Source organism: Chelonoidis abingdonii, chromosome 11, assembly GCF_003597395.2.
Source record: "Chelonoidis abingdonii isolate Lonesome George chromosome 11, CheloAbing_2.0, whole genome shotgun sequence".
Classification (NCBI taxonomy): domain Eukaryota; kingdom Metazoa; phylum Chordata; order Testudines; family Testudinidae; genus Chelonoidis; species Chelonoidis abingdonii.
In genome coordinates this window covers 42,701,847-42,728,012 of record NC_133779.1, presented here as the reverse complement: position 1 = coordinate 42,728,012, position 26,166 = coordinate 42,701,847, and the positions used below count along the sequence as shown (strand labels likewise).

Genomic DNA, 26,166 nt, shown 5'->3' with positions numbered 1-26,166 from the left:
GTGCCTCAGGAGAGCTTTTCATCTTCGGATCTCTTTACAAATATTTTAATGTGTTCCTTTTTGTATTCCTGCAAAAAGTGCATTTGATTGGGCTGTGTATGTGACTATTACAAATTTAAAGGAATAATGTATCTGATATTGCAATGCTGACCATATGAAAGGCCTGTTGAACAGTGTTTAGAATAGTTGTGAATAGTTAGCAAGTATTTCCACTTTTCCCACTTGTTTTAAAATTTTTGGTTCTTTAAACCTAGGCTTTTCTTTGGGATAGAGGTCCATAATCATCATGCATTAGAAATAACTACATGGAGCTGCAGATAGGTGTCTAATCTATATCTGATCTTCTGATATAGGCTGTGTCTATCACTAGTGTCTGAGAGTAATAAGTATGATCAATGCCCTCTGTATTTGATGTTGTCAAAGAATTTGCTTTGGAATTCACTTGGTTGCAGAACCTGCTCCAGAATCTAAGCTTTCCTTATTTACAAAGATTGTTGTGGTAGAAATGACCCTTACATTCAGGTCATGTTTTTAAGCAATGCAGTAACAATGGCTCTGTGGGGTGATCTACTTCATTCCTCTCAGTAGGCTTTAAATCTCAACCCCAACTAATTACAGTTAAATGTCAACATTCTTAATTACTTCACTGCTGATCACTTTAACAGAAACCTGCTGATCTCATCCCAGGATCCCAAACTGCCTAACATGCCTTCATAGGGACAAAACCCCCAGCTAGTTAGCCTCTGACTTGACCCATGACAGTTAAGTGGTTTTGATTTTAGTCCTAAGTGGATCACAGGATCTTGTACAAGAGGTGAATATACTTGAACCGCTCGATAATAGTGGCCATAAGGTAAATAAATTTAACATCCTTGTGGGGGAAAATGCCAAAGAAATCCACCATGGCAGCATTTAATTTAAAAAAGGGGAACTACACATAAATGAGGTGAAACAATAATAAAAACAAACTGCCTGCAACCTGCATGGAGGCTACTTGAAAACTCCATAGTGGAGGCTCAAACTAAACATCTTACCCACCCATCCCCTGCTCCCAAACAGAAAGTAAGAGAACAAAAAAATGCCACTATGGGTAAACAGCAGAGTAAAAGAGGCAGTTAGAGGCAAAAAGGCATCCTTTTAAAATTGGAAGTCAAATCCTAGAGAGGGCAGTAGAAGGGAGCATAAACTCTGGCAAATTGAGTATAAAAGTGTAATAAGGTAGGCCAAGAAAGAATTTGAAGAATAACTAAGAACACACAAACTATTAGCAAAAATTTTTCAAAGTACATCAGAAGCAGAAAGTCTGCCAAACAGTCAGTGGGGCCACTGGATGATGAAAGTGCTAAAGGAGCACTCGAGGAAGACAGTGGTGCTGCAGGGAAGCTAAATGAATCCTTCATATCGTACCAGTGCAGAGAGTGTAGGAAAATCCCCACACCTGAGCGTTCTTTTTAGGTGACAGATCTAAGGAACTGTCCCAGCTTGAGATGTCAGTAGAGGAAGTTTTGGAACTAATTGCTCAGTTCAGCAGTATAAGTCACCAGGACCAGATGGTATTCACCCAAGAGTTTTGAAGAAACTCAAATATGAAACTGCAGAACTACTAACTGTGGTATTTAACCTATTGGTTAAATCAGTCTCTGTACCAGATGACAGGTGGATAGCTGATGTGACACCAATTTTTAAACAAGGCTCGAGGTGATCCTGGTAATTAAAAGCCGGTAAGTCTGACTTCAGTACCAAGCAAATTGGTTGAAACTATAGTAAAGAACAGACTTATCAAACACAAAGATAAACATGGGGGAAGAGTGAACACCACTTTTGTAAAGGGAAATCATGCCTCAGCAACCTATTAAAATTCTCTGAAGGGGTCAAGAAACATGTGGACAAGGTTGATCTAGTCAATGTAGTGTACTTGGGCTTTCAGAAGGCTTTTGACCAAAATAAGCAGTCCTGGGATAAAAGGAAAGGTCCTCTCATAGATCTGTAACTGGTTAAAAGATTGAAAACAAAGGGTAGGAATAAATGGTGAGTTTTCACAATGGAGAGAGGTAAAAGGTGGGGTCCACCAACGATCTGTACAGGGACCTGTGGTGTTCATGCCTTTTCCAGATAATTTGTGAATATGATGAACAGTGAAGTGGCAAAATTTGTAGACGATACAAAATTACTTGGATAGTTGCGTCCACAGTTAATAGTGAAGATTTACAAAGGGATCTCATAAAGCTGAATGGCTGGGCAAGAAAATAGCAGATGAAATTCAATGTTAAGTGAAAAGTAAGGAATCTTAACTATATGTACAAAATGATAGGGTCTAAATTAGCTGTTACCACTCAAGAAATTGTGGAGTCATCGTGGTTGGGTTCCTGAAAACATTCGCTCAATGTGCAGCAGCAGTCAGAAAAGCTAACAATGTTAGGAACCATTAGGAACATGATAAATAGACAGAACTAGCATAATGCCACTATATAAATCCATGGTCCAGCCACACCTTGAATACTATCTGCAGGTCTGGTCATCTCATCTCAAAAAAGCTATGTTAGAATTGGAAAAGGTACCCAGAAGAGCAATGAAAATAATTAGGGGCACGGAACATCTTCCGTGTGAGAAGAGATTAAAAAGATTGGGACCATTCAGCTTAGACAAGAGATGACCAAGGAGGATATGACTGAGGTCTATAAAATCATGAATGGTGTGGAGAAAGTGAATAAGGAAGTGTATTTACTCCCTTCACATAACATAAGAACTAGGGTGACATGATGAAGTTAATAGGCAGGAGGTTTAAAACAAAGAAGGAAGTATTTCTGTGCACAATGCACAGTCAACGTGTGGAACTTGTTGGTAGGTGGTGATGTGAAGGCCAAAAGTATAACTGGGTTAAAAAATGAATTGGATAAATTCATGGTGGATAGGTCCATCAATGGCTATTAGTCAAGATGGTTAGGGATGCAACCCATGCTCTTGATATCCCTGACCCTCCAACTGCCAGAAGCTAGGACTGGACAACAGTATCACTTGATTATTGCCCTGTTCTGCTCATTCCTGCTGAAGCATCTGGCACTGGCAAGTGTCAGAGACAGCATACTGGGCTAGATGAACCGTTGGTCTGAGCCGGTAGGCCATTCAATACAGACCAATATAAAATAAACAACACAAGGGCTACTTTTACTGCCTATATTCATTTTAGTAAAAGCATCCATTTGTGATTTGTTTTAAATGGAGCTACAGAAAATGAGAGTCCTTGCCACATAATTGAGGTCTAACTTGGTACGGAGTACATGGGGCCTTGATTATAATCCATCCAGGTAGGGTGCATCACAAAGTGGCGCATTACAATGTAGAATAGTCCTGAAAGGCTTCTGGTACCAAAACGTTCTCTGTAAATCATCTGCACTGTTCGACAGTTACACTGTAGTGTTAACTCAAGCGCTTGCTTGTCTGCATCAAGTCTTTTGGCTTTAAAACCATTTCATTTGTCTCCTGTTGCCTTGGTAGATATTCTGGCTGTCCTGTTAACTGACGTACTTTTGCTGTTGCAAGAAAAGGACCAAAAATATACTTTTGCATCTGTGGTATGTATTTTTCTGCGTCATTAAAATATTCATTCACAGTATTCATGAAAGTGACTTAAAAGAAGAATATTGGTAGTGGTATTTGTATTTAATATGTATATTATGGTAGTGATCAAGCTCCCCAATTGAGATTGAGGCCTCATTGTGCTGGGGGGCTGCACAAACATGCCTAACTGGCCTATGGAATTCAGACCCATATACCAGCTAATATGGAGAGACTGTCTCTGTGGGTTGGGAATCTGTCACCACTGGAAGTGCACGTGTCATTGTACATAATAGAAACATAAAAGTAATGAGAGCAGAGTTTGTTCTAAACTAACGCCCCCTTGTGAGCTTCAGGGGTACCCACTTAGAGGAGTCAAAAAGAGAAAATATCTGAAAAAAAATATTAGAAAACAAACCAGGTATCTTGGGGTCACATAAGCCAAACCTGGTTCAGCCCCAGAACTTTTCTCTTTGTATGAAACTACTAACCCAAGCAAACTCTCTAACTTTGTGGCACTGAGCACTGTTCTTCATTCTTTTCACTGCTCCCCGTATTGCTGAGTTCTGTCCTGAGTTGTGTATGCTGGCAGCATATGAGGAAATGTGCTAGAATCCTGCTTTGAAAGGCCCCTATAAATAGTCTTTTAGAGAAGGGGGGACTCTGCTGCTCAGCTCTCTTTCAGTGTGTTAATTTGCGGCTCGATGAAGGGAGAAAAAAACCCTGCCATGTCATCTGGGGAAATGGTAAACTGTGACTAGGGTAGCCTCCGAACTGCTGGCAACTGAGATTTTATTATGTAAATGTAATGAGCACTAACCCATATGTAATTATCGCAGCAATTTGGAGCACTTGTGGATTCGTTTGTTTTTCAGGGCATTTCCTAGTTCTTAGGGCAGTTTGTTAGCAAAGGAATTTTCCTCCAGGGCGGATTGGCAGAGGCCCTGGAGGTTTTTCGCCTTCCTCTGCAGCGTGGGGCATGGGTCGCTTGCTGGTGGATTCCCTGCAGCTTGAGGTCTTCAAACCACAATTTGAAGACTTCAATAACTCTGTCATTGGTTCGGGGTTGTTATAAATGTGTATGGGTAGGGTTTTGTGGCCTGCCTTGTGCAGGAGGTCAGACTAGATGATCATATTGGTCCCTTCTGACCTATGAGTCTATGAGTCTATGAGACAGACATGTACATTTGGAACTGACCAAAGTTCAGTTGTGACTGTAACAGGATTTACTAATTACAATTTTGGAAGGGGTTTTTTGTTTTAAATTATTTACTTTGTCCTGATATTTTTCAATGTATCAAGACTGGGGCTGAATTACCCTGGCAAACCGTATCATTTGATTTCAATGGGATTTAAGCACGTACTTAATATTTTAAGCATATACCTATGATTTCTGGGTAGAGGTATTTTTCTTGAATTGGGATGTCTAAGTGTAAAGTTGCTGCACCTGGGCTTTTACATCATATTCATCCATTCATGATAACACACCCACTGTTTGGCTGGTCTATTTCCCAAAACATAATCATTCAGGTTGAATGTTAAACTCAGATATAATACTTGCAAAAATACAGCTGGAGCACTTGGACAGTTGTCATTAGGAATGTTTGAGTTTCCTCCTCCACCCCTCTGCGTGGTTTGCAGCCTTTTTGTCCTGTGGGGCTGTTACTGTATTTGCAAATCTACTTCACTAGCTCAACTCCTGCTACAGAAAACCCTAGATACCATGTGTTAGAATGCTAAAGAGCATGCAGCCTCTCGTCCCCACCCCAGATCACTAATCCCTAGTGGAGGGTACTTTGCCTGGTAGAATATTGTCTGTCCGTAGTCATGGATTGATCTGTTCTTGGCACCTTTATATTTATGGGATCTGTTTAAAATAAGCTAAATATTAATCTCCCCTAGATAAAGTAAGAGAAGGGAGGGGAGTGAATAGATCTACCTGGCTCTCCTGCATTGTCCTAGTGACTCCAGCTCATGATCTGAGCCAGCACACGGCTTGCAGGGGAGCCCGAGAACAGTTGGCAAAACTTAGTTTTCTTGATGTCACTGTTTCAGGAATCCCCTCTGCTTCCCCTCAGAATTTATGCAGTAGAAATGGAGCATGTTCAGCAGCTTGCAAAATAGCTCCTTTCTCACCTAGTGATGGGTTATCTAAGTGATGTACATTGGCTGAAATACAAAGTGTAGCTAGGGACATTAGTTACAGATATAACCCTTCTAGAAACCGTTTATCACAGAGAGTTGCTGTTAATGTTATACAAGAAGGGTTTTACCTTTTGGACCTGGTTTCAGTTTCCTAGACCTGAAGGTGAAGCTCTGTCCTATGAGCTAACCTGCCAGCTTGGTACCAGCATTACTTCCTCCTGTTCTCTCCTTTCATGTTTATATCCATGTATCGTTAGGTCCAGTGATATTGGTTTTTCCCCCATTTTGTTTTTATTACTGCCAAAAGAAGCAAAGTCCAAACTAGGTCATGCTGCCCTCCCTCATGAGGGACTCTGAAGAGCCAGAATTCACAGCTCGCAAGTCTCATGTTTTTAGAATGTAGGTCCTTGAGACTCCTCTGTTGTGTGCCATGCACGAGTGCAGTATAAAATGGCCCCAGCAATAAAACTGCACCATTGCAGTTTGTCTTCATTGGTCACAGACAAGAAACCCTAACCCTACAGATGCTGTGTGATCTAGTGCTTCAGCAAAACTTAACACATCAACTTATATTTCTGTTCTGCAGGACTCTAAGCCACCAGTTATTTCATTGCAAAAGCTAATTGTGAGAGAGGTAGCTAATGAGGAGAAAGCAATGTTCTTAATTAGTGCCTCATTAAAAGGACCAGAGATGTATGAAATTCACACCAGCTCCAAAGAAGAGAGAAATTCTTGGATGGCGCACATTCGCAGAGCTGTGGAAAGGTAAATTATGACTGAAAGTTGAAGGATTTGATTTCCTGATCGCGTGTTTGATCTCTCAGCACAGCTGAAAGTTCTGTTTGTCGGGGTAAAGATAAATTTGACTAACTTGGTCCCTCAGGCTTTATTTCACATCCTTGCTAAAGTATATACTAGTCATGTCAGTGTGGCTTCTCTCAGGAGGCCAGATAGATTTGACTATCTCTTAGTTTTTTGTTTTTGCTGTTGTATTTCATGCTTTTTGTAAAAGTGGAGCATGTTGCTTTGCACATGCTTACCTAAAGGAAACAGACCACAGCAGATATGAGAAGATTAGGGGTTTTATTTGTTAGTAACTTGACCTGGTCAGAAGATTCAGCCTCCCTAGGAAGTGTGTTTGCCCAGTGCCTGACATAACAGTAGCATTATGGATGTGAGATACAAACAGGCTGCAAGATAAAGCACCTCCCAAGCAAGGATGCAGGATTTGGGCCAAGGCTTTCAGTAGGTTATCTATGCATAGATCAAATCAATCTCCTCCTGCCTTTCCTCGTTTTATAGCTGCCCTGATGAAGAGGAAGGAACCTTCAGTGAGCCTGAAGAAGAAAGGCGACTGGCTGAAGCACGAATTGCTAAATTAAAAGAATTTCAAGGTAATGGTTTATGCAAGCATCTAGTGAACAACTTCGTAGTATCACTAACTCTTCGTGACCCTCTTATTCTTGATGGACACACTTAATGACGAAGAATGTGATCCCATCCTGTGATAATTTCAGGCAAACTACTGTTGTAGGATTGGAGGTAAATTGGGCTTTTCCTGCTGTTAAATAACACACCTAAAAAATCCCTCTCTCTTTTTGTTGAGATGTGAGAAAAATGATGAGGGGTATGGAACAACTTCCATATGAGGAGAGATTAAAAAGTCTGGGACTGTTCAGTTTAAAAAAGAGATGACAAAGTGGGGGTGGGATATGATAGAGGTCTATAAAATCATGACTGGTGTGGAGAAAGTGAATAGAGAAGTGTAACTTACTCCTTCCCATAACACAAGAACCAGCAGTCACCCAGTGACATTAAAAGGCAGCAGTTTTAAACTAACATAAGGAAGCATAGGTGCTGACTCGGTGGGTGCTCCGGGGCTGGAGCACCCCCCTTCTTCCGCCCTGCCCCCGCAGCATGCTGCGTCCTCGCTCCTCCCCCCTCCCTCTTAGCACTTCCTGGGAGCGGGGACTCAGAGCGCTCAAGAGAGGAGGCAGGGAAGGGGGTGGATGGGGATGGGAAGAGGGTGGGGCTGTGGTGGTAAAAGGCAGGGTGGGGCAGGGACTTTGGAGAAGGGGTGGAATGGGGGTGGGGTGAAGGCGGTACAGGGATGGGAAGAGGCAGGCCTATGGGTGGATGGGGGATTGAGCACCCATCGGGGACAGGGGAAGTCAGTGCTTATGTAAGGAAGTACTTCTTCATACAACACACCTGTGGAACTCATTACCTGGGGATGTTGTGAAGGCCAAAAGTACAACGGGGTTCAAAAAAGAATTAGATAAATTAGGGAGGATAGCCAAGATGGTCAGGGATGCAAACCCATGCTTTGAGGGTCCCTAGACTTCTGACTGCCAGAAACTAGGACTGGGCAATGGGATGGATCACTCACCCTGTTCTGTTCATTTTCTCTGAAGCATTTGGCACTGGCAACTGTCCGAGATAGGATATTGAGCTTGATGGACCATTGGTGTGACCCAGTATGGCCATTTTTATCTGCTTCCTTTTCTGCCATTTGGCTCTTTCTAGCCACTTATAATAGTAAGAGCTTCAAACAAACAGAAGAAATACAAAATAAATCAATATGATTTTCTGAAATTAGCATTATGCTTCTGATACTGATTTTACAAACAGCTTTGAAGGGTTTAAATTAGTTTGTTTTTTCCCCTAGACCGCCTGAGCATGAAAGATGATCTGATTTTGCAAAGTCTAAATGAGAAACAACAAATTTATCTAGAAATGTCTGAAATGAATGGGTTTGAAGATCTTTCCCAAGGATCCCGATCCAGACTGCTCTTCAGGGGGGAGACCTCAGAGAATCTGCAAGGAGAGGTGATCCTGAAATCTGCAGTGACAGAAAGTAAGTGCAAAACAGGACTGTGTGTGTGTGTGTAGGTAGAGAGATACAGCAGCAGATAATATACGTCCTGTATATAAAGAGAGAGAGGCTATGAGGTTTAATGCTATCTAAAAAGTTAGTACTATATAGTGCTGTTCAGACTCTTAATTCTCAGAGCCCTCCTGTGAAATGGGTAATGTGGACATTCCCTACAAGTTAGAACAATATTTTTTAAAAGTTAGATCAAATTATGGAGCGTAGACATGAGTCTGTTCAGATGTGTGGCTACTGAGTGCCCCGACAGCATGCCAGCGTGTACTGAAATACCATGCAAGGGTCCCAAATTAAAGGAGGTTGGGCTGCCTGTGAGAGCCGTCGTGGCATGAGCACAGATAACAAACATCACCTTAATTGGTGACTGATGTGAGAAGAGTTATTGATTTAGCCTTCTGAAAGCCCATTCAGACTTGCCTAATGACCTGAGTCCCCATTTGAAGATGAGGCGTCATCTTCACACACACCTTTTCGTTTCAGAGCATGAGGTAAGGGAAGGCATGTCTGTGCTGTAAAGAGGCTTAGTCTGATCTCTCTAAATGCATGTCAGAGTTTTGAATGGTTGTATACATAACATAAAGCATGATGCCAATGCCTCATTGTATGGACATGATTCCTTAAAATGACCTGTGCTCCTCTTCCCTAGTTGAGAATCTCCAGAACCTGATCTTCACACAGTTAGCCAATGTGACCTGTCATTCTGAAGACAGCTGTGGGTTGGGGCTACCCAGGAGAGCAGAGACCTTTGGGGGATATGACAGCACCACCACAGTGCCAAACAAAAGTAAGACATTGGGCCTTCGGAGATCCAGTGCAGGACTGCAGACCCCGTGTGTCAGTGAGAGGAGCTGGCATTCTGGTCACCTTGCTAATCTTTTCGGTGAAAGCCAAGGACGTCAGGTGTTCTCCAGCACAGTCTTTCTGGTACTAGCCCCATAGGCTATGATGGCTGTTGAAATTGCTGACATGGATGGTAAGATGGCTTGATGTTGGTAACCATGATGTGGCCATTCCATGGTTGGTGGCTTATGCACATTTCTGACTGTCAGATCGCTGATCTTAAGGTGATTGAGGAAAGCTTGTGATAGGCATGACCTGGACGGAATCCTTAAGGTCATGTTTTACAAACATTGCAAGTTCATATTTAGGGTGATGGCTTGCAGACACAAGGATGTATCCGTTGCTGTTTGATCAGTGGCCTTCACTCTCCAGGTGTATTTCTTGCAGTGCAAGGACGTTGATGTTTTTAAGTCTGCAGAACTGTTCTGATGTAATTGCACTTTGCGATGGATAAGTCCTCGTTATTGAGTTGTATAATCTGCAGTGATGGGTCTATTGGAAGGAAGGTTTGGCCCAGACACGTGCAGTTATTGTCTTTGCTTTTCTGTCTGGGAGGACCCTTAATCATTTGGTTACTGATTTGATGACATTCATTGTGTTTTTACATGTAATGGGATACCGTGTGAAGGTTATCATCTCCGCCCCCATGCCATCCTACCATCCACATGAGCAGTTGCAATAGCTACCATAGCCTATGGAGCTATAACAGGAATGACCATCCTGGGCTTTCATCGAAGACCAGGACTTCTTTTTATGATGCCAAAGACTGTGGCACATTCAGGTCAGCCCGATGGAGGAAGTGCTACACTCTTGACCTTTGTTTTGTGTCACATAATATTAGTGGTATACAAGGTCAGTTCTCAATTACTTTCCCAACAGCCAACACCATCTGGCTGTGATTTGTGTAGGCCTACAAGTTCCTCTAATTTGATTCCCTCCTGAAAAACCACTAGAATTTACAGTCTGCTGATTGGTCCTGCTATGAGGCGATCTTAGAGGGATTGATAAACTGGATTTCCCACCACCACCCCCATCCGGCTCATTACCACCACTTTATAGGCCTACTAATATTGGCCACCAAATCAAGCATTGCACGAGGCTTCAGAAAAGCATTCACTCCTTGCTCGATGGAAGAGAGCGAGGCACTCTTCCAGCAATATCAAGCCAACAAAAGCCTCAAAATTGCAATGGCATTGAGTCTTTGAATGCAGTTAGAAGGAAAAGGTTCTGTAAAACCGTGATGGCTCTTGACTTCATGAGGTCCAGCCACAAAGCCTCGAAGCTCCTCTATCTTTTAGGGCGTCTGGCTCCAGCAGCTTACAAACCACCTCAAGTAAGTGCCAATGCCATCACTGCAGTTAACTGTCAACTTCTGTGTGCCGATGGATAAAAACATAAGGTGGCAAGTTCACAAACAACTTTACTGCACATTTAAAGCAGTGCCAGTTGTCTTCATTCCTTTCCGCCTTCTACACAGTGGATGACATGGACAAGGGCCTCTCCAACACTAAGTCCGGGAATGCATCAGGAATGAATGGAATATTTCCAGAATTCCTGAAGAACCTTGGCCCGAAGGCAAGAATGTGTCTGGCAGACTTCTTCCGTAACAGCTGCTCTTCTGGTCGAATACTTATAGCTATTTTGAAGCTCGGAAAAGAGGCCACTGACCAAAAAAGTTACCAGCCCATCTCCCTCCTGAGCTGTTGCTATAAACTGTTGAGTGGCTCTCACTTCAAAGGTTATAGCCAGTAGTGGAGCATTTGGTTTCCAAAGAGACAGCCAGATTTAGAACCAGTCGCAACTGCTGTGACTGGGCGCTGGCCGTAACCAGTTACATAGAATCTGGCTACTAGCGAAAATTAAAAAAAGTGGCAGCATTTATTAACCTTCCTTCCACATACAATACTGTGTGGTGAAAAGGTCTCCTGCTGAAGTTTAGTTTTCCTGTGCCAGTCAACCATCAGGCTTATCACAGACATGCTGAGTAACAGAAGATTTACTGTACACTTTGGTGACTCTACTAGTAAATTATGGAGATTGAACAACAGCCTCCCAGAGGGATCGGTTTTTGTGCCTGCACTGTTTAATATCTGTACCAGCAACATTCCAGTAACATCGTCCCATAAATGCATGTGTGCAGTTGATATTGCATTAGCAATGCAAGTGTCCTCTCTGAAGGCCATAGAAAAGGGGATTAACAATGACCTCTGGACACTTGAGACATATTTCAGAGCTTGGCAACTGAAACCCAACACTTGGAAAAACACTCGTCTTTGCCTTCCACTTGAACAACTATGAGACCAGAGTGCCACTGAAAGTCGACTTTTGTGGTCTGCCTTTATCACATGACCACAATTTGTGGTCCCTTGGCGTTGCCTTCAGTTGGACGCCAAGCTATTGCCAACACCAAAAGAATAAAGACAACGGTTGGCACCCTTCAGAAGCTCACTGGCACATCCTGGGGATGTGATGCGCACATACTTGGAACATCCTACAGGCTCTGGTGCCCCTTCCCTGCCATCTTTTATCTACAGGAGCTGTTTCACCTACCTGTTAAAGGTACACCAGACCCTCACTAGAAAGTGTGTCTATATAGCACGAATTCGCATATAACGCAGTCGTGGCCATGGATCCCAAATTTAATTAATTGCAATTCATTTTAACATGGTCCCTGCTACAACGCGGTCCCTGTGTTCACGCAGTACCGCACGTGGATCCCAAATCACGCGTTCTAGCGAGGGTCCGGTGTAGTTTGTGTGATGCAAAAAGAGCACACTGTAGATACTCTCCTTACGAGACTTGGTTTTCAGTTCCTCCCCAATCCACCACAGTAATTGCTTCAAGTAAGATGTATGTAGGAACAGATATCAGAGGGTCTGTTTTTAGTAACCACTGATGTTTTCAGTCTTTGCCTTGTTGCCGGTTGTGTGTTAATATGTACACGGGCTATTTTAATTCACTGTCACTGTTTCCCTTAGTCTGTCCTCTTCGGGTCTCGTACAACTCTCAGATGGACCTTACTCTCCCTGTTCCCTACTTTCATACATATTTTTAAATCAACAAATTGTAAATCTATACAAACGTCCAACCCCAGAGTTGTTCTGCTTTTGCCCATTAAATTGTTTCAATTTCTAGATCTTTTTCCTAATGGAAAGTACCCAGTGTTGCACAAATCATCTCTGTGTATGTTGACTGGGTTACTTGCTTTTTCAGATGGTAGTTTTAAGACGACGGTCTGTGGTAGTGACCAGAGGCTGAGAGACCGCAGAGGCGCTGTAATAAGTTCAGATGTGCCGCTCCAAGACCTTCCTCCTGATGCAGAAGAAGGACCTCACACAGTACGTTAGTCTTCACTCCTCCTTGTAAATGCATATCTTGCTAGTCCTAGACAAAATGGTGGAGACAGAGGATAAGTCACTGAAAAACGGAAGTCCCAAAAGCTTACGTTGTCAGCTCCTTCGCAGAGTCCTACCTCGTGTTAAATAAGTTGGTTCCATTTAAGACTACAGTTCTTTAAGGTTGAACTAGTGGTTTGTAGTTTTACATTTGAAGTGCAAGAATCTACATGTACTTACTTTGGCAACTTTTACATTTGTAGTGCTTGTCCATTCTGTACAATATGTACTGTTTACATGTTGTTTTTAATGACTGTGCATCTATTTCTGCCTGGCATTTGACTAAAATATTTCCCATGTCCCTCCTCAGTGTGAGAGCCCTTGGGGAAGTTGCCTTTAATTAAGGCCATCTAGGTAATGCCACACAATGATGTATCAGGAGATGTGTGTCTTAATGGTCCCACTCCCTTTACTTTATTTTTTCTTCAAATTAATGTACTTAACACTAAAATGATTTGGGGTGTTTCATAGAATAGAACCTAATGTGACTCATTGCTTTCAATTGGATTCTTATCAGCATTAGTCATCCATTTCAAAATGAATTTTTAAAAAACAAGAAAATTCTCTTTTGATACTTGAGAAATAAATTATTATTGGACTATTTCTAATGGTACTTTACTATTTACTTGTATTGAAGGAATATGGTCTTCTAGGTCTGCAAACACTTGCAATGATTTAAATGGGTCTGACACTGCACAACTGAAATAGGGCTAATCAAATGTTTTCTATTGAAATGATGGTTGTAAAATTTCCATCTAAATATGCCTGTCCCATTGTAAAGCTGAGAGAGTGACGACAAAGCAGCCTATGTGCACTGACGGTGAGAAGAGCTCTGTGCTCTTATCTACAGTATGCTCTAGGACATCTGTTGCTTGTCTTTTTCCAGAGTGATGTAATGAGACTGGATTACAACAGCAGTTTCCAGCCCCTCCTGGAATCTGAGGTACTAGAATATGCTATGTTTGTGCTTTAAGACCGTGTAAGGAGGAGTGACGTTTGGCTCCATAGTATACAAAAGAAAATATAGCATTTTAATGTCCATAGACTCAGAAACTTGTCAGCAACCTGGACCTTGCAGTTAGTTACTTGGATATAATAAATGCAGAGAGTAAAATCCAATTTGAAAGTGAAGATGAGTTTTAAGTATAGTGAGTTAACTACTTCTCATTCACTTTCGTTCTCAGTCCACTAAGGTGAAACTGAATCTTTGAGAGATGGCTCAGGCATCTGCGTATGTGTCATAGCTCCACGCTGCTGTGTTGGAGGAAACCAGCATCGAGCCCTTAAACTGAGGAAAGCCTAACACAAGGATTGCTGCCCAGAATCCCAGTGTGATGTTAGTGGGCACTGATACTCTAGCTGGACAACAGATTAGTACTGTCCAAATGAATGTTGCCACCATAACCTCCCCAGAATATAATGCCTTTCTCTTTCCTCAGCTTGTCCAACGGATACAGAGGTTGTCACAGTTGCTCCTCAGCCTTCAGGTAAAACGCTGCTCTCCAAGAGATTCGTTTAAAGCTGTACTAATCAGTCTCCTGAAATGTAGGTAGTAATGGTCGTTTTAATACAGCACTGGAAACGACAGAGTTCCTGTGTAGGTTGGGGAGGCTGCAGGATTTGTCTGAGACTTGGGTGCCAGCGTAACTAATACTATCCCCAGTATTTCAGAGGAAGCCTTAGCCCCCTGTGCCTTTATAGAATGAAATCCGTCTCTCCTTCTGATCTAACTAGCTCCCATCTTTCTACCTCTCTGAGCTCCAGTTGGTTTCCTTACTGCTGAGATACACTGTACTCCCCACGATGACTCTATAGAATACACACACCACGCCTGTGTGGATGTGTATAGATAATCCCATCAGATACAGACTGATAATTAGGTTCAAAGGATGGATCATTTTGAATGATGGAAGTTAGTTTTTTTGACTCAAGGTCACATGTAGTACCAAGTTAATAGCAACCACAGGTTCCAAGTGGGAATTTAGCCCTCTTGTGCTGAGGGGAATGGGTTGGGTAACCTAATAGATCTCTTTACCGTCTGAGATTTATGCACTGGTAGACAATGCAGTGTCTGACCTCACTTCTCCTGTATTTTTCAAGCCCATGTGTCTTATGACTAAGCTGTGTTGTTTTTTCCAGGCAGTGATATCACAGCAGGACAGTTACATTGAAATCCAGCGAGCCACCATCATAGATCGGGAGAAGCAGTATCGGCTGCAGTCCACGCGCGGGAACCTGCTGCTAGAGCAGGAAAAGCAGCGCAACTTTGAGAAGCAGAGAGAAGAACTGGCCAATGTGGAAAAGCTTCAGAACCAGCTGAAAGTGGAACAGCAGCGCTGGGAACGGGAGAGGGACCGGCAGCAGAGGGAATTTGAAAGTATAGAGGCACGGTTGCAGGAGCGAGAAGAGGAAACTCGGCAGCTGAAGGATCGCTTGAACCAGGAGAGGGTGGAGCTGGAGAGACAACGAGAGGCCTATCAGCATGACCTGGAGAGGCTACGGGAAGCACAGAGAGCAGTTGAGAAAGAGAGAGAGCGCGTGGAGCAGCTAAAGAAGCTGAAAAAACAGAATACGGTGTTGGGTGCGTTCTCCCCAGAAATGGGACAGGTAACTGAGTTGTCTTGTAGCTGGATGCTCGATTTCTAACTACCACCTTCAGATAGACTTTTCTAAATGGAAGTCTCCCTTCTTTACAGTAGTGCTACATCTTAACCATGTAACTTTCCCTGGTGACACAGCTGCCTCTTGCAGGGTTTGTCATTGCACCTTCCTCTGAAGAAGCAGGTACTGGCCACTCTTGGAGACAAGGCAGCTCCACTGGTTCAGCCCCTCTCCAGGGAGAGCCCCACAACAGGCAGCATTGAAATGACAGGGCTGTAAAATAGGTGACCAAGCTCCCTTGCCGTTTAGAAGTGTTACAGGCCTGGATACCCCGGGCAGAGTTGCAGGTGATAGTAGCTCAGCCCAGACACTTCTTAAAGAGTTAAAACTCCATTTAGTTTTCAATGCCTATTTGAATCCAGAGCATGTCTGCGGGCATAGGTGAGATTCTTAGTCTGATTGTAACACAGGTGTGTGCTGTACTTCCCCATTCTTAGTGCAGGCCTCTGATCTCCTATCACTTGCCTTTTTTTTTACTTCCTCCCCTATTTGCACTTTGTTGTCAACCAGCCGTACCTTTTGAAGCCCTCTGCTAGGGATGATATTAAGCAAGGTCTGAAGCTGCCAAGATATTATGTTTAGTTTGCCAAGATTTATGCGGACTGAGTTTTTCTTGCCCCTTCTTTTGTTCGGTAGCATAAGGGAGGGCCCAGTGTTGGTCATAGGAAGGTTTGTGTCTTTTGTTTCCTCCCCTCCTCAGTCCTTGGGGGATGTGAGGTATCTGCTTCATGTAACACAATTCTTCTCTCATTTAGAGTCAATTGCTGAACCATTCCGTCAGTTTCAATGGAGAAGGGATAGAAGGATCTGTGCCACACTTGAAGCCCTCTGGGAGGGCTAGTGTCTTGGGAGTAGATTATGTGGAGCGGCCAGAGCTGGTTCGCAGGGACAGTACCATATTGGAGAATCGTCCGGTTCTTGCAATGAAGAATGAAGTGCCAATCCACCTGCTGAGTGCAACCAACCAGATACAGAAACAGGCTGCAGTTCAGCAGCAAATCCCCACCAAGCTTGCCACCTTCACAAAAGGAAGCAAAGAAAAGGGGAAGAGCAAAGCATCGCACAGGACAGACAGCTCAGGTGAGTGCACTAAGCACATCTCTGAGCTCTGCTGAAATCACAGATGTGCACAACACCATATGGAGCAAATCTCTGGCCACCTCCATCCAGCCAAACAACCCCTCACAGGAATTCATAAGCCACAAAAAGCACGAGGACCCTGCTTGGGGTGGAAATGTAGCTGAAAATTGAAATGTCCTAAGTAACCCAGGATGGAACTTAAGGCTGATTTTAATCGTATGTCTCCCTGACCCTGTCCTCAACTGCTGTAACACTGAATGTGGAAATCGGGAGAGGGGGTTGCAAATAGAGCATCCAACTCTGCTTTGGGCGCACACACATTTAAATAAATCTGAATGAATCTCACCCCAGATCCTAGCTTGTTTTGTGACTGCTGAGCAGTATCTTATCCTCGTGGTGGTGTATGGAATATTCTGGGCCTCTCCTCCTCGCCATTGTTGGGTACCCCAGCATGGGAGAGAACTGGCTTTCCTCCACTTCCCTGCGGCCAATGTCTTGTCCAGGAAGATGTCTCAGTTGCAAAGGCCGTTCTGGAAAGTCCAAAGGGGAAGACGTGCACTTCCTAGTACAAAGCTGCTGGCTAGTACCTAGCCGTTTTCAACCCCGGAATCTGAAAGGCAGTAATCTGCCAACGTTTGTCACCCTATGAACATGAATCTCCAGGCCAGAACAAGGGTGCTGAATATATTGCAAGGCTAAAAAGAGCTAATTCTGTCAGAAATAGAAAGGATTACAAATGCAGTCAGGATGCCGTAGTGTAATTTCTGCTTCTAAGAGCTGGGTACTAAAATAGTGGCCTTTGACAATGATAGACAATGCAAAAACCACAGTTTACCAGCCACTTGAAAGCACTTTATTTCCAGCTGCATGGAACAGCCTTTAGTTTTGAGTTTTATATAAATATCTTTTTAGTTCCATGCCAGATTGTCCCGTCAAGTTTACACATCTGACAGGTCCATGTTTATGTAGCGTGGCTAGTGTCAGGCTTCTCCCGGTGCATTGTGGGGGTTTCTTCCACCCGTGCTCTCCTATAGTACTGGTGTTCAGACTTAACTTTATTTTCATAAAATGAATTGGCTTATTTCCAGCTCATACCTGTAACCTCGTATCCCCTTACCACTGAACCAAGTGGTGGCAATAGAGAAAACAAAGCTGTAGTGGTACAACTCCCAAGCTTGATTTTTTTTAAATTGCTTTTACTAAGGTGGATAAAAATCAATTATTTTATTTATTTTTTTTAAAAGTTTTTTTTAATTTAAATCAGATTTTTTGGATAAAATGCTTGAGGGAAAAACCTATGTAAAAATACATTATAGCTCAGAGACATCTCATGGAATAGGGATTAGACATTCTGATTCTATAGTATGAGACAATATATTCATGTCAAGTTTAAGAAAAGTTTTGTAAATGAGTTCCAGTAGTTTAGGGATTAGAGACCCAATCTTATGGGGTTCCACGGGCTTCTGTATAGATTATTTAGGTTAATCTCTCTATCTACCCAGTGGGACTCAGTACTCAGTCTAGAAGATACCATCAGAGATGCTTAGTTTTGCAGTTCTCAAACTGTGGATTTGCGTCCCCAGAAGTAACATGCTTGTTAATAGCAAAAATAAATAATAGAGAGGTGAGAAATAACAGATCTCAACCCTATGGTCCTTCTGCAGATTTGTGTACACAGAGTCAATCCCTTACTTCTCTCTAAAAGTGCAAAGTTTCGAAAAGTTCAATGAATAGAAATTGTTGGGGGCAGAATAGATCTGGACAGGGAGAAGAAGTCTGGAGATAAATGTGAAAAGGGAGGGACAGGCAGTAAAAACAAAAGTGAAACTGTTTAAGCAGCATATTCCAGAAGTCTTGAGGTCTTTCTGACTGTAGCCTTCATTGATTTGAGATCTACCACACCATTCTCTCACTAGAAGGGAAAACTTATAATGGCAGCAGGCTGTAAAAGAGACTCAGTTTGGAAATATTTTAATGATGTTCCTCTACCTGTGAAGAATATGTATTAAGGCTATAATAACCAACAAGAATACACTTTTATGTAGAAATTCATGATTAAATCGAGTCTTCCTGACTAGTGATTTAAATCGATTTGATTTAGGGTTAGGGCTAACCCTAGGTTAAACTTGGGGTTAACCTAACCCTAACCCTTAAATCAAATCCATCCTGGCTTTTACGTAGTGTTGTGTACAGCGGAAATGTACGTAGCAGTTTTTCATCAGCTTATGAGCAAGGTGTGAAACCTAAACCTATTGGGTTCCATTCTCATCAGCACTAATGGGATGTGCTCTTGGATGTAGATCTGAGAATAAAATGTAGCAAGACTTTCTGCACTGGGGGCACATAGTTCAGAACTTTGTGTCTAATTTAGCTTGTAGGATGCTAGGTAAGGGATGGGCACTGGGATGTGGAGGCCTTTGGGACTGGAGTGATTCAATTCCCATTGATTGCTTTTACTTTTGGAATAAAAATATTGGCAAACTAGCCCATCAGAGCTACTGTGTTTCCTCACTGCTGCAGCTGCATTGCAGGTAAGGAGCCATGGGTAGATTTGTGGTGACCTTTCTAGTCAGGAGAGTGGCAGGAGCCATTTGGGTTCTGCCTGTGCTAAAGGGGTTTCTTGACAACACCAGACCATCGTAAAAGTAGATTAAAATCTTCAGTGGTCCTTGGAGGGCCACTTGGGAGTTGGATGTCCGTGTGTAACTAAATAGAAGCTGCGGGGTGGGGGAGAGGGAGGGTGAATGCTCATGGTCTGAGCAGTTGAAGAGTTAAATTAAGTTTTAGTGCCAGCCCCTTTGGGTGTGTGAGGAGTGGGTAGCGGGTAAAGGTGTCTGACCCCAGGCTTGAGACAGTGGAGCTGGCAAAATGCTACCAGGATGAAGTATTGATGTGTAAAGAAACTTTTCTTTTCAGCATCTGTTGACTTGAAACAACTGCTTACACCTAAGCTTGTTGGGAAAGATGAGGGTGCACTGAAGAACAGACGGTCAGCGAGCCCAGTCCTCCCGAACAGCCAGAGCATTGCGTTCCAGCCAGGTAAGTCTTGCCAGCAAACAGTGAGCAGCCTCTCTGTGCTGAGACATTCTTGTGTACTATGGTGAGTCTTTCCTCTCCCTCCTTCTCCCCTAGAGATTTACAGCCCAGCTGACAGCCAGCCCGAAACAGTCAATCCATTCAAGCCCAACAGTGTTCACGTCCACACCTTGGTGGCCTCTCTGCCAGCCCTGAGAAATGCTGAAGACGATACCTGCAAGGAAGATGTCATTTTTTTCTAAGTGTTTCCTGTTCAAGAAGGTCCTTGTGCCATGCCGTTTCAAAGAATGGAAGCTTGACATTGTGGATGTCCTTCCACCACTGATCCAGTGCAGCAGGATTTCAGTGTTGCTTGGTTGGCTTCTCTACTGACAACTCAAAATGAGTTCACCATAGTAATATACTTTTCCAAGCATGGGAAAGTATTGACTTTTATATGGCTTAGATGTATAAATTCAAAGCCTGTTAAAATGTTGCCATCTACTGTAATTTGCTCTCTTTGGTGAATTTGCAGTAGCTCTTGGTAGATCTTTTATCTTGTAAAGCAAGTCAGTTTTAGTTGATGTTGGGCCTCTCAGATTTTTTATGTAGAAGTTTTAACAAAAGGCTCTAAATGGCTGAGAAGTTTAATTCTGTCTTTACAGAGCAGTGATCAGTGTAATAGATCATTCATTTTGTTTTAATAACTAGCCAGACAGCAAGCCAGTCTTCTCTCAACCAGTGTGACGGAGAGCTATCCACTTGCATGAAAGGAATAGCATCTTGTACCTTTTCGTGAGTTCAGTGGAACATGGGCTCACTGCACATGCACAGTGTAAGAGAGGCTGTAAACCTCTTAACATTCAAAAAATCTGAGAGCTAAAAAACTCCCTCTAGTTGTGGTAGAAAAGGGTTGGACATGTATAAATTCTCTAATGTGGTAATGAATATTTATGCTAGGAGAGCACATTCCCTGGCCATCACTTGCACTGGGTCTGACGTCCATCTTAGGTAAAGGCTCGTTAAAGACACATCAAGTAGAGAACCATCTCCATGTCTGTGAGTGTGTATAAATTCCCAAAGCAAAAACCATGTGTTGGTTCAAAATTAACTTTGAGACTGGGGTTTTATTCCTGCTGAAGATGCTGATCATAAAGAGCTGGTTCAGCATGCAGTTGGTTACTGTCCTGTCTTAACCTCTTGTCTACTGGATCTTTGTCTGTCTGCCACCTCAGTGGACATCACGCTGAGGACTGGAATGTAACAAAGCTGCTGTTACTGCAGAGAGTGCAGATGTGAAGCAAATAAGGAATATTTAGAATAATTTACTGTTAACTAAACCATCTTACAGCTGCTTTGACATCTCCTCCTACTGGATGGGTTGGATCTAGTGAATCTTGGGATGGTGACAAAGTTAACACCGTTCTGCTCAAATGGTAGTGTGCATTTCGGGAAATGGTTCAGGGTATTACAGGACTCCAGCGTGTGGCTCAGTTCTTGAATGTGCACTACATCTAATGAACATGTAACCTAGTATGTGGAAGTGTCTGGTCAAATATACTGCGTACAATGATATGCACCAAAAGGGATTGTTCAGAGGGGACGATGCCATAGGAAGGGAAACAGGTCTTTCTCGACCTTAGCAAGTTTGGGGAAATGCTTCCCAAAATACGATTGGTGTAGGTTGGGCGCACAAAATCCGGGCTAAAATCATTTCAGCCAAGTTAGGGCAATTTTCCAACCAGAAGCATTTGGATATGCTGCTTTATTCCGGCCTGAGAGGAACGTGAGCAGTTTCTGTTTTAAATAAACAGTTCCCTCTGAATGGGCAGAACACATGTGACCTGCAAATAAAATACTCTATGGCAGTAACTTCAATTCAGCCCAAGTATTGCCGACTGTTCAATGATGGAAGCCCAGGAGGTCTTACGAAGTGTCAAAAGTATTTGCTGCAGAATACAGTCTTTGTTTCAAAGTGGCTAAATGGTATAAGCAGGATTATTGCCCCAAACAGGCTCAGCTGTAATTGGGAAACTCAAACACACTGGAAATCTGTGATCAGTGAGGGAGAAACAAATATTTGGAAGCCAAGTGGCACTGTGCCGCTGTGCTGGTCAAGTGCCATCTCCTGTGGTGCTGCCTTCGACATTGCTGGCTTAATTCTCCTCTCTGGTGCAAATCAGGAGCAATGCCATTAAAGTCAGTGGAGTTACACTGGTGTAAGTGAGAAGAGAATCAGGCCCCCAAGTCATCTGGTTTATCTCCAGAGAAGTGCCCTCTAGACGTTCCTATTGAATTTTTTTTGTTCTGAGACAAGTTGTTTCTAAATCAGGCTTCTTTGGCTATGGTGTTGAAGTGCTGCTTGCTGATCTGCAGCCTTGCAGAGCTTGTGCAGTTTGTTATGGAGCCGAGGTGCAAAGAGCTGTAAGGTCATATCAAGAGACCGCCTGATGCTGGCATCGCGATATTGCATTATTGTGCCCCTGTGTGTCCCGTTATTAGTGGTCAGGACATGGGACCATGATGAGTTTGCGGCTCTGTCTTCATTTGACACCCTCTTGGCTGCTGGGCTGGAATTTTTTCTCTCCTTAGAGTAAGATGAGTTCTTATCTAACTTGTGGACTCCGGAGACCTGCACGAGGGCCCACTGAGCCGCCCAGTGAGGATTGATTTCTGTATTTGATCTGTTGATGCTGCAGTTCCAGTCCTGTGTAAAAGAGAGAGAGAGATATTTCCTTATGTCAACGTACATCAAAGCAGCAGGAGTGCACGGCTGCTCTATTCTCTCCATTCCAAGCTGAAACTCTCTTCAGCTATTTCCTTAGAACCCCTGGGGTCAGGAGCTTTAGCACAGAGCTATGCTTATGTCTGTGGTCCCAGTCCAGGGGGTGGGGTGGGGGGGTGTTAAACCAATTTTCCGAAACAGTTACGTCATTTGATTTGTGTCATTCTAACATTGTGGGAGATGAATAGTGTATGGATCTACAAGGCTTGTTTAGCGGCTGCCATCCTCACCCCTCCCTGCAATAAATGCTCTCAGGTGTAACTCTTCTACATCTGAAACTGCTAGGTTTGTAACGAGATCTCATCAGAAATATAACCCGAGTTTTGAACATCTGCTTTATCAGTGTTGTTCCCAGGAAGTGATTGTAGGTACCAGTGAGCAGACATGCCGCCTCTTGGGCGGCATCCCTAGGGCTCCTTCCCAGATGAGGCCTTCAGTCCACAACTAAGGAGCTACTTTAAGAGTCAGCATCTGCCCCAATGCACATGTCTCACTGCTGCTAGCATTTGTGGAGGGTGCATGCATCTGGTGTGGTGACCTGACCCATTTGATTCTTGGTCTTTTGAGTCAAACTCAGGTTTGTTTGAGTTTTTTTAAGTGCCAAGCTAGGCACTGATGTGATTTTTCTATAGGGTGACTGGCCTGAAGAGACGTGACAGTGAATTAGCAAATGATGTGCTATCTTAATGATAGTGTGTGCAAAATCTGTAACTGTCCAATGCTCCAGACCAAAATATGACATTTACCTACCAAAATGCAAAATAAATCATTTGTGTGGAACTGAGGGAAAAAGGCAATCAAAAAAAATCACCTATTCATTTGTGCTAAGTCAGAGGCCTTGAAATGTCAATAAATTCCTCCAATTTCACTAGATACATTTTGTCATAAAAAAAAAAAATAGCTCATATAGGGTATTTTGCCCAGCACTAGTTTTTAAACACATTTTTTTTCCTGAAGCAGCTAAGATGCTGTTCAAGTCTGGGGTAATTGATATATTCCTAATGATCTTTAGTGAAGAACTTACTTATTTTAAGCGGGGGGGGGGGGGAGGGAAGCTCACTACCAAATGTTTGCTTTTAAATACTGTTGATACAAATCAGAAGCTCCATGCTGCCCTTCACTCTTTGTTCCTCTACTGCCCTGAGGGACGGTGGGAGTTTCAGCATGACCTTTGAACTACTTGGGTGTTCTTCGCTTTGTCACAGCCTTACCATTACCAATGATGTGTGTGTTTCATATTGTGGCTTTGAAATGTTAAGGTTGCTTGTAGTGTTTGACCTTTAGTTTTAAAATCCAATCTGAAGGCTGCTTCCTTTTTCCTGTCAGTTCAAACTGCTGTCACTCATGTTTCATGTCTTTAGATTCCAATATCTTCATCACGTTTGCGCTCACTCTGACGCTCTATCTTAAGTGCTTTATTAGTGTCTGACTTTCTTAGCTGTGAATTGTAGGTGCATTAGGTCCAGCAAGTTGACTTTTGAAATCCGTGTCCCTGTGTGCGGGGAAGAGTTGCTGATTTCTGGAGATGCCTGTTCGCTGCATACTTGTTACCAGTGTGCCGGACAAGCAGGGTTAACTCCAAGAAATGGTGGCAATTCTGCCTTTCTAAATTGTCCTCCGTTGTTAGTCCTGTAGCCAGATGCAGGCGACTTTCAGTCCATTCATGGCACCTGTTAAAGCAAATGGCAAAATAACCTAGAATCAAAGTAGCATATTAGTCTGGAATAGGGTTTAAAAATAATTAAAAAAAAAAAATCCTTATACTTGATCCTGCAGAATCTAATTAACCTGAGATTCTGCTAATGCTAGTGAGTGACGTTCCAGTTCGTTGCATAGATTCCTCTCCTCAAGAGAAATGCAGGAGTATTTTTTGTCTTCCCAGTTCTCAGCATTTTTTTAAATCTCCCTTTGCAGTAGATTTTACCTCAGCTGTGGCTGCAACCCTGCTCACTGAGAAACCAGGAGAACAGCCTGTCCCCCGCCTTCAAGGCCAGTCCAGTACCTTTGAAATCATTAGCTGCCCTCTATCCGTTGTGTGTGCATGTTACTTATCGAATTCCATTTGTGCCATGTTTCCAATCAGTGTTTTATATTTTTGTACTGAAAAAAATTGGAGCACTTTAGGAAAGGTTTATTTTAAATTCCTCTTCTGTTTGTCCCAAGGTAAATGCTCATGAAAGTAAATCCTGTTGTATCTCGCTCACTGAGCTGTGAACTGTCTTAACGCTGTTTAGTCTTAGGTGTGGTTTAAAGGCACCCTGCGCTGCAATGATTCATGAATAATCATGATTTATGGTTACATGGGATTTAAATTGACTATTTTGTTAGGGGAATGTCTCGGTTGTTTTCCTTTTGTTAGGATGTAAACATTGTAAATAGTTCCACTGTCAATAATTCAGTAATTCAACTTCTTTGTAGTCCTTAATTTTATTTGTAAAGTCAATGGTTAAATGTTAATATTCTCTTGAATTGTGCACTTCTTGGTTAATTGTAAACGTGATCTTAGCACACCAAACAATTTATTTTTTCAATGATTGCAATGTTTCTCCACTGAAGGGTTTCAGAGTGGCAACAGAGCTGAAACCAACTTCCAGCAATAAAAATACCCTCAAAAACTAGCTGCTTTAAGGCACTTTTATTTCAGTTTAAGATTAAATGCTGTCCTAAAACAGATCTGAGAAAGTCATTTCTCATGTGCATCTGGTTTTCCACCCTACAGACAAAATTCCTAGTGTGTTAAAGTAACACCACATCGGCTGCCTAGAAGAAGGAGGAGGCATATGGTGAGTCAGGGCAAGTGCAAGGGTCTTGACAAGTGTAGAGATCTCTGAGCTGAAGCCTCCACGAAGGTCTGGTCCCAGAATGGCAGAAAGACAGCATAGTGGTGGGAGTGGGACAGTAGGAAATTACCTTACATTGGGGCCAATCTGGTTTGAGATGCTGCTGGTGCCACGTCAGTCAGTTTCCATCTGCAGTGTATCGAACTCTTTCTGTGCCAGCCTGGTGGGTGCTGCTAGGTATTGCCAGCAGGGGACTCATTTGACTAGTTGTACTCTGCCCCTGCTGCAAGTCTGACAAAGTGCATTCGGTGGGGAGCTCCTCACAACACTCAGTGTGGACAGACTCCAACGGAAGTCTCAGTCAGCCTGCCTTGGCCTTAGGTAATGCAGGGGATTGAGGCCCAGGGGATTAGACAAGATAAAATAAGGGCAGGCAGTAGCAGGTTCCTGGATTCCAGCAGACTGAAGGCATTTTCCATTCACTCATTCCATATGGAGTCTGCTGCGGAACGCTTTTGGCCAGATGTGCATACGTGTGTGAATGTAGCAGACTAAATGATTAGGTTTGTCTAATAACACTAAAATCATATCAATCTCAAAGTGGTATCAAGGGATCTGGGAGCTACTCTTCACCTGTGAAATGTTCTTAGTATCTCAAGTTGTGGGTCTTCAAAGTTCATGTTAGATTGAGGGTCCCAAGTATTTTCCCAGCATATGTCAACACTGATGGATGTATCGGTAGAGGTGAGTGACGCTTCAGAGGATGGAGCTCCAAAAGGCGTGTAAATAGATCTGTACTTGTGTCATAAACAGATAGCTAAAGGTTAATGTTTCTTTTACCTGTAAAGGATTAACAAAGGGAACCAAACACCTGACCAGAGGACCAATCAGAAAACCGGATTTTTCAAAGTCAGGGAGGGAAGTTTTGGACTCTGGGTCTTTTGTCTGTCTCTCAGCTATGAGAAGCTTCTTTCTTCTTCTAATCTTCTGTGTCCAACTTGTAAGTACAGGTAGAAAAAC

General features: G+C 42.9%; 1 protein-coding gene across 9 annotated transcripts in view; it reads left to right on the top strand.

The window, feature by feature from the left end:
- ARHGEF18 (Rho/Rac guanine nucleotide exchange factor 18) overlaps positions 1–24,984 on the top strand; it is a 99,932-nt gene extending 74,948 nt beyond the window's left edge. For all 9 annotated transcript variants that reach the window (XM_075070972.1, XM_032782853.2, XM_075070971.1 and 6 more), the window contains 12 exons: positions 3,496–3,572; positions 6,287–6,465; positions 7,003–7,094; positions 8,369–8,557; positions 9,237–9,374; positions 12,644–12,768; positions 13,712–13,768; positions 14,265–14,312; positions 14,965–15,432; positions 16,242–16,566; positions 19,483–19,605; positions 19,699–24,984. In XM_075070972.1, the coding sequence (XP_074927073.1) occupies positions 3,496–3,572; positions 6,287–6,465; positions 7,003–7,094; positions 8,369–8,557; positions 9,237–9,374; positions 12,644–12,768; positions 13,712–13,768; positions 14,265–14,312; positions 14,965–15,432; positions 16,242–16,566; positions 19,483–19,605; positions 19,699–19,844 (1,967 nt within the window). In that variant the 3' untranslated portion in view covers positions 19,845–24,984. The remainder of the gene's footprint in view (positions 1–3,495; positions 3,573–6,286; positions 6,466–7,002; positions 7,095–8,368; positions 8,558–9,236; positions 9,375–12,643; positions 12,769–13,711; positions 13,769–14,264; positions 14,313–14,964; positions 15,433–16,241; positions 16,567–19,482; positions 19,606–19,698) is intronic.
- Positions 24,985–26,166: the final 1,182 nt, after the last annotated feature.